Source organism: Prosopis cineraria, unplaced genomic scaffold (assembly GCF_029017545.1).
Source record: "Prosopis cineraria cultivar Desert tree isolate PC_DT_omini unplaced genomic scaffold, ASM2901754v1 PC4, whole genome shotgun sequence".
NCBI classification, from domain to species: domain Eukaryota; kingdom Viridiplantae; phylum Streptophyta; class Magnoliopsida; order Fabales; family Fabaceae; genus Prosopis; species Prosopis cineraria.
The window spans coordinates 40,061,291-40,076,846 of record NW_026555335.1 but is presented as its reverse complement, the minus strand read 5'-3'; the positions used below and the strand labels follow the sequence as shown (position 1 = coordinate 40,076,846).

Genomic DNA, 15,556 nt, shown 5'->3' with positions numbered 1-15,556 from the left:
AAAATCGAATAGTTCTCAACTTGATCCTGGAACTTAGTTCGAACATCAGTCTAAAGCAGCCCAATTCCCAAATAGTTTTTTCATGCTAACCTAATCAAAATCTAGACTAATTGATGCTTGTCTGGCGATCCAGTTTTTTAATCATCGTTCTTGAGTATCACTGAAAAAGTCATTGAAGGGTACTATTTATAATACATTTCATTATTTTTTATGTTCAACTTTATTCCTTATATTTTATTTATAAATCATTATAAATATATTTCACTTAAATCAAGAAAAACTTTAAAACTTATTAACTTTATTTAAAACTTTAATAAACTTAACTTTACCCTTATTAAATTTACATACTTTAATAATCTATTTTCTCTCTTGAACATTCAATGGAAGATAAAAAAATTGTGACAAAAAAATATTGACAAAATTTATAAAAAAGACCAATTTTTTTCCATTTCTACCCCATAAATAGGATAAAAAAGAATATCTTTTTACTCTTATTAAATACTTTCTTCGCTCAAATTATAGGACACTTTAAAAAAAATTATTTTAAAATATAAGGTACTTTAAATAGATTAAAAACTTATTAAATGCACCAATTTTAATATTATCCTTTCTTTTTCTATAATTAATTCTTGTTCTTTCTCTTTTTAATATATTAAATTATGGATATTTTAATAATTTATATTTTTATTTTAAAAAGATAAAGTTGTTAAATATATTTAATAATATTTATTGGTATGTAAAATTTTATCTAAAAATATTTTATAATTTGAGACTGAGGAAGTACTTATTAAAAAAATCATTAAAAATAATTGATCTTGCCAATATAAAAACTTATTAAATTTAGTGATAATAAAATTTAAAATTTCCTTTAATTCTCATAAAATAAAGAAAAAATTACAACAAAATCTCTTTAAATTATATAAATAATAATATAATAATAAATTATAACTTCGAATACCAAATCCATAATATTGCTATAAGAGTAATTTAATTATTTATATAAATTTATTAATGATAAAAAATTTTAAAAATTTTAATAAAATTATAATATTTTAAAATATTAAATTATTATTTATGTAACTAAAAAATTCTATTATTTTTTTTAAAAATATATTGGAGGTAATAAATAGAACCAAAAGAATTACTCTCTTTTTTAATCACAACAAAGTTAATGAATAGTCGAACACTACATTTCTTTACACCATATAAATATGCAATATTTACTGATTAAATAACAAAAACAACAGAGACAGTTACACCGCTAGCGTGGTCCCCTGCTGCGCCTCCTCTTGTTAGTCGCCGTCGCCGTCACCATTCACAGCGCCGCTCGCGCCCCGAGCTAACTCAGACAACGATTCCACCGGCGCCGCCCCGAGTTCCTCGCCCACCAAAAGCACAACCACCTCCTTCATGGTCGGCCTCCTCTGCGGATCAGGGTGACAACAAGCTAGACCAAGCTTCAAAATCATCTCCATGTCTTCCTCATCGTACTCACCCTTGATCCTTGTATCCGCCGCCTCCACTGCACTCCCTTTCGCATACAAATCCCTCACCCAATCAATCAGCACCACCTCATCTTCCGGCGCCGACGTCTCTATCGGTCTCCGCCCACACGCAACCTCCAACAACACCACTCCGAAGCTGTACACATCGCTCGCCGACGTCGGGGCAGCCACCGACGCCAGCTCAGGTGCCAAATACCCCAACGTACCGACCACCCTCGTCGTGTTTGGAACTTCACCTTGTTGATAAAGCTTAGCGAGACCAAAATCCCCCAATCTACCTCTCATATCCGAGTCCAGCAATATGTTGCTCGATTTAATGTCTCTGTGTATCACTACTTGATCCCAACCATGGTGTAGATAGTTTAGCCCTTCCGCGACGTCGACGAGGATCCGGCGACGTCGTTCCCAGCCTAGAAGCTTCGCTGGTTTGTCGAAAATCCATTTGTTCAGACTTCCATTGGGCATATAGTCGTAAACAAGCATGAGCTCGTTCCCTTTTCTGCACCATCCCCTCATCTGAACCAAATTCTTGTGTTGAAGCCTCCCCATGCTGGAGATCTCCGCCATAAATTCTCGTAATCCCTGCTTGGAATCATGGTTGACGCATTTGACTGCAATTTCTGTGTTGTTCCACAGTGTTCCTTTGTAGACTTTCCCGAATCCTCCTGAACCTAAAAGATTGTCATAGCGGAATTCATCAGTAGCCACGCTGAGCTCCTCATATGAGAATCTGTGGGGCCAATACTCTAGCTCCCAATCTTCAATTTCGTCCTCTTGGTCTCTCAATTTCTTGTTTCGCCACCACAAGTAAAACCCTGAACCACAAATCACCGTAAAAGCAACGCATCCAACCACAATTCCAGCAATCGCTCCTCCAGAAAGCTTCGAAGACGACGACTCTGGCTGAAAAACTGGTAAATTTAATGTGTTAATGTCTCTCGCAGGTCCACTGTCGCTAAAGCTCCAAGCTAGAAGTCTCTGTGCTTCAACCCAATTCGTCTTCGATGCAGAAAATCCAACATACATCTCCGCAGAGACGTAATTAGCTATAACGGGATTTTTATACGAAAGCGTGGGCCTTGATGGGCGAGGAACGCCAATTGGCGCAACCGTAACATTTATTTCCAAATTTGCTCCATCGAACTCTACCCAAGCTCGAACGTTTCGACCATTACGCATTCGAATAGGCACGAAACCACCAGTTGAATTATAGTAGCCAGCAGATCTTTTCTCGATGGATTCGATGTTGTTCAGATCAATCCCGATGTGGTTATCATCTGGATCGTTGAACTCTGGGTTCTGTCCGGTGTCGAATTCAACAGCGAACAGGGGAGAGACTGTGGGATGGGTGGCGTTGGTGAAGAGGCCAAAGTACTGACTGGCGAGGGCGCCGGGAGGAGACATGGTGCTGGTGAGGACGAAGGCAAGACCGAAACCTGGGCTGGTGGAGATCTGGGGCAAAATGGAGAAAACGAAGGAAGTGGAGAAGGAAGAAATGTTGGAGGAGTTTGAGTTTGGTTTCATGGTGATGGCGGTGGGGTAGAAGGATCGTCCAAAGGAGTACTGGTTGGAGTCGTTGGTCATGCGGATGACGGTGTGGTCGACGCGAGCGTCGCTGATGAGAGTGAGGTTGGTGCCATTGATGATGCCGTTGAAGGAATTGAAGAGGAAGTCAAGTGCAGAGCTGCGGGAGATCTGGACGAGGAAGAAGAGAAGGAACAGGATCGTCCCCATCGCTGCTGAACCCGTCGCCGTCATCGGCGAGGGGGAGGAGGGGGCGAGCAGGTGGGTGTGGATATGGTCAGCGCCATCAAGATTAAGGCACGCATCCAATGGTTTGTATTTAATTTTGACCAATAAAGAGCAGCAATACTGTTTATATGGGGGAGGAAAAATAAGACGAGACATGTTGGAGGGTTGCTGTGGTGGTGAAAATAAAATGATAAATAATGAATTGGACAATAGATTTGGACCTAAAGTCCTGCACACCTAAGTAAAAGTTGGTGCGGAGATAATTAATAATTAAAAATCTGATATGGTGGTGTAGATACGCTGGTGATAGTATGTTATCATTTCGCATTCTATGACGTTCTATGGACTTTAGAGTTGTTTAGACTTTAGATATTGCGGGCCGTGTTGTCTTATTTAACATATAGTATATAATATAGTGTCTGTATGGGTTTGTATGAAGGAGGCAGCTTCTTGCCTACTTCCCTTAAAAAGCAAATTGACCCAAAACAAAAACAAAAACAAAACAAAAATAGAACGTGGGTATGTTGAGAACTTTGCATTGGACAATGTTTGATAGAGTAAATCCTTTGCGTACATCCAGCTAAAGAGTCCGAATAGAAATTAATTTATTAGTGGTGAACAATATAATTCATATTAGATTATCAGAAGTGTGAGTGAAGAAAGTGGGTACGTAGGCATGTAAAATGCCTAAAATTGTGTGTGTGTGTGTGTGTGTGAGAGAGAGAGAGAGAGAGAGAGAGAGAGAGAGAGAGAGAGACAGAGAGATGTGTACAGAAAGCATGTAATGATCTCCTATAATGTGTATGTACGGTCGTAGATCTTGAAGCTTAAGCTTTTTCATTGTATATCTTGTAACTCGAGTTTTTGTCATGAAATAAAGAGTAGTGTCACATAGTCTAGTAATTTGAAGTCCCGCAGGGCAAAAACGAAAGAGGTGAAGTCTATAAAGAGGGACTACATCTCAACAGCCAGGGCAGACTATCTCATAACAAATTTTTCATGTATAAAATTCCACTGTGTTTTGCATATAAGTTCTCACTAATTTTCTTTTATTCTTTTGAAGGTTTGTGTTAATAATATTTTATTATTGTTGATAAAAATTTAAGTATGCTCTTCTTTTGCCTCAAAGATGTATTTTACAAATTAAATATGTAAAAACGGAATATTTGGCCAGAGCAGCCAAGTCATCATGTGTGGGAGCGAGAGGGTAGTTTGACTAGTGACGCGCATGCACACAGGGAGGTTTGTTTTCTCTTTAAATTAATATTTTTAAGAAAAGCAATTGGGCCCAAGTTGAGCCCACTAAGAAGGGCCAACTTAACCGAGGAATAGATCCACTGACGAAAACAGGGAAGGAAAAGAGAAGTTTAACCAGAACGAGGACCAAGTGGGAGTAGGAATGAATGGGCCATTAAGTTGATATTAATGCAATGCACTACATTAAATGTGTTTCCTTTTCAAATTCCCATCAAGATTAGTGCCGCATTTAATCTTTAATTTTATCTCGGACAGATTATACCTATGCTTGATTTTTTTTTTTGGTAATAAAACCCTATGCTTGATTAAAGAAGAAAGTGTTTCCTTTTGTACCAAAAAAAAGTGTTTCCTTTCCGTCTTTATTATATTAATAATTAATAATAATAATTGGGATAAGTAAACTTTCAATTCCCCAAGTTTGGCTCAATTATTAATTTAGTTTCTCAAATTTAATTTTGGATAAAGATGCATTTTTATTTTTAAAATATTCTTCAAAGAGCAATCAACATCTTAAATTATTGGTTAGAGCAATTTTAACTTTAAAATAATTAAAATAAAGTATTTTTGTCCTTTTCGTTAAGTGACTTAACGATCAACGTCGGAGTCATAGTTGATATTTTTAACAATCAAAATTTTCAAAATTTTGATGGCAACAATAAAAATATTTTTATTTTAATTACTTTAAGAAAAAAATTATTTTAACAAATAAGTTATTGTGTTGAGGACTCATCAGAGAATATTTTAAAGGCAAAATACACCTTTATCCTTTAATTTTTATTAGTTGGTCATTTATATTTTTTTAACTTATCATGTGAATCATTTAAATTTTAAAATATAAATTAATCTTTAAAATAACTTAATGTTTAAAGTACAATGATGGTATGCATATATGTTGGAGAGAACAAATTAAGTATTAACCGTCAAATCATTTTTTTATCAATACAGCCCTTTACATTGTATTTTATTCTTTTATTTTTTAAAATTTCATAATATTTTTTTACATAAATAATTATATATTTTTTATAAGTTAAAGATTATTTTTATTCATCAATTTTATTCTAAGAATATGTGGATATCGCAAATTTGACTATGAGACATTGTTGCTCTTTGTCACTTGAAATCTGGACAATCAACATTTTGACATCGAGTCACCTATGGTTTGTCGTTTCACATTAATTTTTTATATATTTTTTCTTCTCCCTCTCCCCTCTTTGTCCTCCCTCTCTTCGGTGGTTCCGTTACATCCTCAACAACCTCTAGTGGCTTTAGTCTCAAACAGTAAACAAGTTAGGAACTTCTAATATATCATTTTTCATGTTTTTTGCAATGTTTTAATTTGTTAATTTTTTTTTGAATCATTAATTTTTACATAAAATAAAAGATATTTTAATATTTTAATATCCTAAAATTGTGAATATTTATTTTTTTTTCAAAATTAAAAAGGCATATTTGCAGTGCTTTTCTTTTAAAAATTGTAAAAAAATGTAATTTTTTACCGTCTTGGAATATTAAAATATCAAAATATCTTTTATTTTAAAAAAATTAATTTTTTAGTCCTTCAACTTTTAACTCACTTATAACTCAGTCCCTCAACTATAACTCGCTGCAACTCAATCCCTCAACTTTTGATTTACCTATAACTCAATCCTTATTTTTTAATTTTTTTAAAATTTTTTATCAAATAAGAGGAATAAAAAAATGCTCATATATTATTTAAAAATACTCTCTTCTTATTCATTAATGTGAGATATAAGCTAATATGAAAAAAAAATTAATAAAAGTTAAGGGACTAATTTGTAAGTGATTCAAAAGTTGAGGGATCGAGTCATAGGCGAGTTATAATTGAGGGACTGAGTCACAGCAAGTTATAATTGAGAAACTGAGTTATAAATGACTTAAAAGTTAGAGAATTAAAAGATTAATTTTTTTTTATTTTATATGTAAGATAATGACACAATGAAAAAAAAAAAAGTTAGGAAGTTAGGGCATTATATGAGAGAAGGCACGTTGGGCCCTCACGCCCAATAAATTGAGCTTTTGATTCTGGTGCAAAGAGCCATGGGAGCCTCAAGGCAATTAAGACAATTGCATAGGGCCCAAAAAACAGTCATTAATATTCTTAAACGAAGGGATATGTATTTGTACAATTTTGTAATAAATGCTAAATGAAAAAATAAAGCCCTGGTTTTTCTCTCCATGAGAATAAAAACATTTACACATTTTCAAAATAAAATTTAATTATTGGGTTAGCCTTAATTTAGTCATTAATCATTATTTATTATCTTTTTACATACTACAATTATTTATATTTTATAAGATCCTTTAGTTCACAGATATGCACATAGATATTGTTATAAATCATTTAAAAGATTTTATTACTTATTTAAAGAATTATAAAGGAAATGGTTTTGCATCTACTTTAAAATTTACAAAAAAAAAAATATAGTTACTGAAATGAACACAAATCCTAATTTTCATGAAAAATATATAATTATAGAAAAAAATATTTTAATGAAAGTGTTAGTGATGAGCTCATATATTCAGTTGAAGATTATTTTTATATTAAATATTTTTTATACATTTTAGATCAATTAATTTCTTCTACTGAGAGTCGATTTGAACAATTTTTAGAATATGAAATTATTTTTTTATTTTTTATTTGAATCCAAAAAATTTAAAGCTTTAGATGATGATGAATTGAAAAAAAATTTGTATTAATATTGTTTTTAAGTTTTAATGACAATTATGATATTGATGGTTTTGATTTATTTTTATAATTAAAATTTTTGAGAGAAATATTAATAGAAGAAATTAACATACCAGCTGAAATATTAAACTATGTCAAAAGGTTAGATACTTTTTTAAATGTACTTATTACTTATAGAATATTATTAATAATACCTATAACAGTTGCTACTGCATAAAGAAGTTTTTCAAAATTAAAGTTGCTCAAATCCTATTTAAAATCAAATATGTTAGAAGATCGATGGAAATGGACTAGCCTTATTATCTAGGATTAATGAGCCAATAAGATCCTGAACCCTTGCTTGAAAATCTTCTTGGACCCGAAACTCTTAAAATATGTAAAATAAATTCTAAACTTTTAAATTTATAGTAAAATAAATATTGACAGATAACTTTTTTTAAACACCGTTATTGTCTATACGAGTATTGTAACAGTTAGGGTTAAATTCATATGAAAATATATCCTAAACAGTACCAGGTTAATGACTAAGGTTTATGTTGCTATAAATTTAAAAATTTAAGGTTTATTTTATATATTTTAAGAGTTTAAGATTCAATGTGATTTTCAAGCAATAGTTTATAATCCTATTTACTCATTAGTTCTATTATCTATTAAGACTGAAACATTAGAATTACTTAATTATAAAACTTTGTTACTTAATTTTGTAACTCAAAACGTTAGAAAAAGTAATATAAGGATTAATAATTTATTATACGTTAGGCTTTTTTATTTATTTTGTCTTAGGCCTTAAAACCTCTTGACTCCCGGCGCTCTGGTGCTGTGACTGGTTTCTCCCTTTCTCCTCTCCCCCTCTCCCCCCTCTCTCCTGCAAGCTACATCCGAGTCTGACTACGAGCCCGGAGCTAACGAGTATGCAGCTGACTGCAAGCTTGCCTCTCTCTTGCAAGCTTCATACTTGCCACGAGCATTTGTTGTGGTCACGTACGTCTTATGCTCTTTTCCATATGGTATCTCTTGTTATCTTTCAAAAAGATCATGATTAGATCCTTCATAACCTCTTTTTTGCTTTCTTAGGATGCTTCGCCTTTGTGCGTTTCTCTGGGTCATTATTTTATAATTTGGATCGTCTTTTTGTCTTTTCAAAAAACATTTGACTTTTGATAATAATAGAAGTCCACACTGATTAGCAATATCAGGCAAGCATTATATATAATACTATCAGATTAATGACGCTTTTTATTTATTCATCATCAGTTTGTTCTCTCTCCCACTACAATGATTCCCAACAAGATAATTATTGAGGACAGACCAGGCTAATGAGGATAAGGAATGCTAAAACAAACTGATCAGTTTCTTTGAGCCCACTAATTAAACATAACCCCACCCACACCCCATTCTCATTTAACTCTAACATATGTAACAATCGAAAGTAAGAGGAGCAGGTTTTCAGAGATCTAGATGCTTTTCTTCCTCTGTTTCTTACAGAATTTCAGAGAGAGTTCTCGTTCTCTCGACTCAGCACTGCCCCTCGAGTCATGGGATAAGGACTCTGTCGAAGTCTTGAAATGGCTCGTTCATGGTTCAAGTACCATAAAGAAGCGATCGTGTCATCTATTTTACGTGCCATGGTTCTGGTATGGCTATGAGATCGCAAGTCTAGTGCTCCGGTGAGGCTCATTGACGGCATGGTGGAGTGCGTTGGAGATTTGGAGGAGAGAGAGGGAATGGAGGTGATGCTGCCATAGTTTGTGAGCTATTTCGACTTCTCCGATGATATGAAGCCGCCGGAATTGCATAGGGAGAGAGAAGATGGGGAGAAGAGAGATGAGAGAGAAGGTGGGAGGGCAAAAGAGAAGGCGTAGGGCTTACATTTAATATTTTTATTGTAAAATATATATATATATATATATATATATATAAAGGTGGAACTCAAAGACTAAAACAAATTAAACAGAAGCCAGGCAAGCTAACGTAAAGTTATTGAGTTAAAAGATTTCACACGTTTAGTCTTTTGGGTAAAGTTAAGATTAAGGGCCTCTCAATTTTGTTTAAAAGATTATTGAACACTTTAATTCAAATATTTTATGAAAAAATATATTAAAAAAAGTAAATATAAGGCTTACTAACAATAAATAAATAATAGATCATAACAACATGACAAGGGAAAGAATAGTTAACTTAAAAAATAGAATCGATCTTTAGTTTAGTGATACAAGACAATCAAACAATCAAACGGTAACTTACAATAATATAAAATCACATTGTGTATTATTTTGTGGCGAACAAAATTAATTAAAATAGTATCATAATTGAAAAAAATAAAATTCATAAAATTAATCAAGTCTTTTAAATATAAAAGCTGAACTATTTAAATAGACTTTCAAGAAAACTTAAATGAGGCAAATATAGCTAATCTATAATTCCAAATAATGGGAATTCAAGCATGAAAATTGTTAGCAAATGCAACGGATTCCATTTAAGGAGGGGAGTCGAAACTGTATTGAGGAAAAAAGAAAAAGAAAAAAACATGAGCTCCCGCACTAATTTGAAGGCAATCAATTATGATTCCTCCCCCCCCCCCCTCCTCTCTCTCTCTCTCTCTCTCTCTCTCTCTCTCTCTCTCTCTCTCTCTCTCTCTCTCTCTCTCTCTCTCTCGAATTCATGGATTACTATAGAGATTTAATTTTAAATAATTTAAAAAAATTTAAAATTTTAATTCAGTTTAAAAGAAAAAAAATTAAAAAAATTAATTCTAAAAATATCAAAATACCTTTAGCTTGTTATACAAAATTACTAATTTTTAATTTTTTTTATTTCACTTGTTAATTTATGAATATGGATTGCAAATTTTACTTGTTAATTTACTAATATTAATTATAAATTACTGACAGATTTTATAATTTACTAACATCAATTATAAATCACATATACTAATAAAACTTATTAAATACATTTTAAACCTTATCTTTTTAAAATAAAAGGACTGAATTACACATAATTTTTCTAAACTTTGAACCATGTATAAATAACCCCATTAACTTTTAAAATTTAATAATAAACCTCTTTGAGTTTCTATATTTATGCAAATAATCCTTAACCATTAATTATACACCACCTTAAACTTTATTTTTGCATGCGTTTAAACCCCCAAATTTTGAATAATATATGGATAACCCCTTAAACTTAAGTTAATTATGTGTAAATAATTAATGTATAAAATTAATCATATAGAGTTTTCTACATAAATATAAAAGTCGGGGGGAGTTCATTGTAAATTTTCAAAGGTTAAGAAAGTTATGTGTACATGGTTCAAAGTTTAGAGGAGCAATATATAATTTGGCCAAAGAAAAATATAAACGTATAAACATATGCTTCATTTAATATTGCATTCGTAAAGGAATATAATAAGAAGGGTAATACTAAAAAATTATTATTAATAAAATTCTATTTTTTATTAAAATGTATTATATTTTGGAAAGTTGAATTCCTCTCAAATTATCTTATAGTTTAGGACCAGTTAAGAATTGGCTTCTCTCCACATGCTAATTGCAGGGTTATATTTGGTGTACAGAGATTAGAGAGACGAAGAGGGGGCAATATGTTGTTTTGACAATACAATGGGTTTTTTTACCAATACACTATAAACACTAAAAGAAATTAACTAAATGTTGCAACATGAAAAGTATTTATCAAAATACTATACTAAAAATCATTCAAATTAGAAATCATTCAAATTAGGAATAAGTTTGAGATTGTGAATAACTCGTTTGAGCCAAAAACAATTTTAGAGTTAGACATTATTTTTTTATTCAATGAAAAGCAGAACCAGCTTTTTTTGATTGATGTGATATTTTATTCAAAAATCTCTACTTTATTTGGTGTGAATGATTTGTCAAATCCTTTCCTACTTTTGTTTTTCCTGTGTGACATTACATTTTATTCAACTCCTACTAAATTTGGATCTTTTGTGTCTTTACTTAATGATCCTACACTTTTTTTGATTAAATACAATATTTCTACTTTTGAACATAGTAAACTTTCAAATGAAGCACCTGCCACCCCTCTACAGTCAATTTCTTTAGTTAACATTGATTTAATTTAAATACGTCGACTACACAAATAAATAAAACACTTGAATCTCAAAAAAAGAGAATTATACAATAGTAGCAACGACCACAATGCATGAAAAGGACAACAAAATGTGGTACTAATAGTCACTATTTGTAAAATAAATTAATTTTTGCTTTTCACTCATATAATTTAATAATTCATTATTAATTTTCATAAAATCTAATAATTATTTATTTATTATTAATAATTTTTAATTTGACACACTTTATAATAATTCCTTGATCATATTAGTAAGAATTATTTTCTCATCATTTTCATTCAAATGATTACTACATTATTAGATAAAATCAATTGATATGACAAGGCCGTGCAAATAATGTTGAGAAATTGTTCCTGTCAAAAACAAGTTTTAATGTATTCGGAGACTATGTATTAAAGAAATTGTTCTTAGTTTGAGTAATTTTATAAATCATTCGATGCAAGAATGATTTTAAGTGTACTATTTTAGGAAATAATTCTCACAGCATCGAATTTTGATATTTCTTTTACTATGCATAGTATCTTTGGTAAAAGAAGAAGAAGAAGAAGAACCAATACAGTGCCTGCTGTTTGGATTTTATTGAAAACCAATTTTAAAAGTTAAAATTATATTTTCATAAAAATATATTCAGACATTTATATTACATGACACGGCAGACGCACATATAGTTGAGGGTGGCCCTCATCTTAAGAAAATTTACAAGAAGGAGGTGAGAGTTTTAAAACCTTACCCTCGTTATCCCAATAATTTTGAACTGACCCAAATTAAAATGTATTTAAGTTTAAAAATATTTGGAGATTTTATATTTCACTCAAGCTCAATATGTTTTAATTTTAATTTTATTATATTTAAATTTAGATTATTTTTATAAAAAATATCATTTTAATGTTCCTTTTTAATAGTTTATAAAATTAAAATTAAATTAAATAATAAATATTTCTCATAAAAATAAAATCTGAAATTTTAAAAGCATACAAGGAAAATTAAATTAAAAAACAAAAAGATGAAGTGACTCTTTGTTGAAAAAAAGGGACTGATTTGACACGAAAGACAGAGTGAACAGAGCGAGATAGAGTAAGAGAGCGAGCTTGAGAAAATTAGTTGAAGTAAAGGGACAAATAAGAAATTTTTGCTACTATTTAGTATTTAATTAAAGTGATCTCCAAGTCCCAGACTTCTGCTTTTTCACTGACCACATATTCAAACCCAGCGGACGGCCAAACGTTGAGAATTAACACGGTCATTTTGACTTCTAGCTTTAGCTTATTGTATTCTATTTTTTCAAATTTCCGAAATGGATTTTGCAATTTTAGGCTTAACAATGTTTGGATTCATCTTTTTCATTATATTTCCACTGTCATTGTATTCCAAATTTCCGAAAAGCTTTTTCATTTGCCATTTTCTGACCTATTTTGTAGTATTAAACAAAATTATTCATTAGCAATGATTGTGTTGTTGGCAAAAAATAGTACTGTTTGTGCCATTTAGATAATTTTAATTACATGATTTAAATTTTTCAAGGTTTTGAGCACAAAATGGAAAGATTTTTGGAGAGGAAATTGCTATCACTTGAGCAATCAATATCTTCAAGACTCTGTGATTCAAATCTTCAACAACAAAAGGCTGGAATTAATTTAGAAGATTTGCCATCAAATCTCATGAAGCAAATTAAAATATCATCCTGAAAACTTATAGGATATATAAATATTTATTTCATATATTAAATTATAAATTTTAATTATTTTTATATTTTATGTAATTCATGCCTCAACTAGCCTAGGGTCTTGCGTTTGCCGTTGATTATATATCAAAATCAATTATAAACATTTATATACTATAATTTTTGTAAAAATATGCAGACACTCTACACTCATACACACACGATTGAGATAATTACAGAAAATTGGGTTTGTTTGCATGGGATTCGATCTACCCAAAATAATGGAACTCAGAGAATAATTTTAGAGTAGGCAACATTGATGATCATGGACATGGAGAACATTGGTTTGGGTTTTTGTTGGGAGAGTTTTTCAAAATAATGTAGGAGTATATTACTCCTTCTCCTTTGGAGGGAAAAGGTTCGAAGGCAAGGGGCAAAATTTTCCCTCCCCTCCTCTTCACTTTACCAAGTCAGACATGAAAATTAAAGAGTAAAATCCATTCCTTCATCTGTCCTGATGATCTTGCATGTATGCATATTTAGTCAACAAGAGGCAACATTGCTGATCATGCATTCTTGAGTTTAATAAATTGGAAGAAAATACGGCAAGGATGTATGGCCATGTTTGCTAAAATAGAATTATTTTTCTTTTAGAGAAACAAAAAGGGAGACGGAGAGAAACTTTTATAAAAAAAAAATCATATAATTTTTTCAATTCATCATATATATCATTTTATCTGAGACAATCATAATTGAGGCACAATTAGACACTAAATATGAACATTTTTTTAACAAGAATTCAAACTTTAATTTATTATGTTATGAGAAACTAGGCAAGAAAATCTTTTTTTTTTTTAACTATGCAAGAAGAAATGGGAAAAAAATTATATTGAGAATTTGATGTAACACGAATGCATCTTGCATAGTTATATACTCAAATTGAGGGTGATAGTTAATTTGTAAGTGAAACAAGGGCGAGTATAGTCAAGGCAATGAAAGAACAAACCCATCAGTGTAATCCCCTCTAACTCTATCATCCGTGGTGACATGTTGGAAGCCATCGAGACAAAATTGAATATGGGAATGTGAAGTTTATATGGAGTGATCGAGGAGGGACGTATCTAATTGCTTGTATGTTGCCAAACATCCTCTTATCATTCCTCCAAACATGTGAATAAAGAGTCTCCTCACAAGGCTTGTTCAATTCCTATCTATTATGTTCATCATCTCTTCCAAGGACCGCAATTGAAAACTGAAAAGTATCCTTGTTTTATATATATATATATATATATATATATTATTTTCTTAAAAGAAAAAGGGATTGCAATATAATTGAATTCAATACGAATACCTGGGGGTTTTTTTTGGTACAATGCCATAAAAAAACGGTGAAAACAGACAAATCAAGTTACTTCAAAAAACTACAAGGTTTTTGCATTTAAGGATGATAATATCAAAATTGTGGCTTGAAACTTAATGAATAAATAGATTGGCGCATTTATTTGAGTGAGCAAAAAATTTCCATAGTACTAGGATAGTATCTAAAATTCATTATTAATTTTAATTTTAAAAAAATTAAAAATTTTAATTAATTAAATTATAAGAGTTTGATTAAAATAAAATAAATTATAGAGATATAATTAAAATGAAATGAAGTTGTAATCACCTGCAACTTTCTTATTTTTTAATTAAATTTCCTTGATTATTGTAGTTGAGGGCTCCACAATTATCATGGCGTTGATAGAATCAAAATCAGGATTGGGTTTGAAGGACCGCCCGTTTAAGCCCATTTTTATAATGATTAGGGCTTAAAAAATTGGCTATTTTTTAAAAAATCAGGCTTCGAAAGTCGGCCTAATAGGCCTTGAAAAAATAAACTCGGGCTTAGGCAGCCCTCCAAGCCCGATTTTCTTTTTGTTTTACATCACTAGTTTAGCTTGTTAATAATTCTAGATCATGTTATTTTGCTGTTGAATTTTGTGTGGGGACTTGTATTAAAATTATTTTATACACCTTATAAATTATATGTCTTAATTTTTCATTTTATACACCTTATAAATTATATGTCTTAATTTTTCATTTATATTCCTAGTTATTGTCCGTTTGGCTTATCCAAGGATCAATTTTTTTTTTTTTGCTACCTATTTGGTACATAAATGAAAGAGTATTGTAATGATATTAGATCATTTTTATGATTGGATGACAAATCATTTCTATTTCACTTACAACTTTACCTTTGTTCATGTTATTACCGGACCAAAGTCCCCATTTAAAGAGTTGGACATGAAAGCTCCAATTAGAGAGCAACTAGGAAATATAATCATTACAGGGACCCAAGTCAGCCTTTGATTATGTGATTCTCATGCTTTGATTTTATGATTATTCAACCAAGTTGAAGCAAAGGTGAAAGGGTGACAAAGAAGAAGAAGAAAGAGCAACTAACAATATCGTAAACTCAAAGCACATGCTTTAATTGTATGATTTTATTTTAAAATTTTTTTAAATGAGCTTAAGAGCCCTGTCTTAAATCTTTTAAATAAAGATCACGCCTTAAAAATAAAATA

General features: G+C 31.0%; 1 protein-coding gene across 1 annotated transcript; it reads right to left on the bottom strand.

Annotated features, from left to right (window-relative positions):
• Nucleotides 1-1,123: 1,123 nt before the first annotated feature.
• On the bottom strand, nt 1,124-3,578 carry LOC129309359 (L-type lectin-domain containing receptor kinase S.1). The gene has a single exon (XM_054950924.1). The coding sequence runs from the start codon at nt 3,411-3,413 to the stop codon at nt 1,293-1,295; it is 2,121 nt and encodes a 706-aa protein (XP_054806899.1). The 5' UTR covers nt 3,414-3,578; the 3' UTR covers nt 1,124-1,292.
• Nucleotides 3,579-15,556: the final 11,978 nt, after the last annotated feature.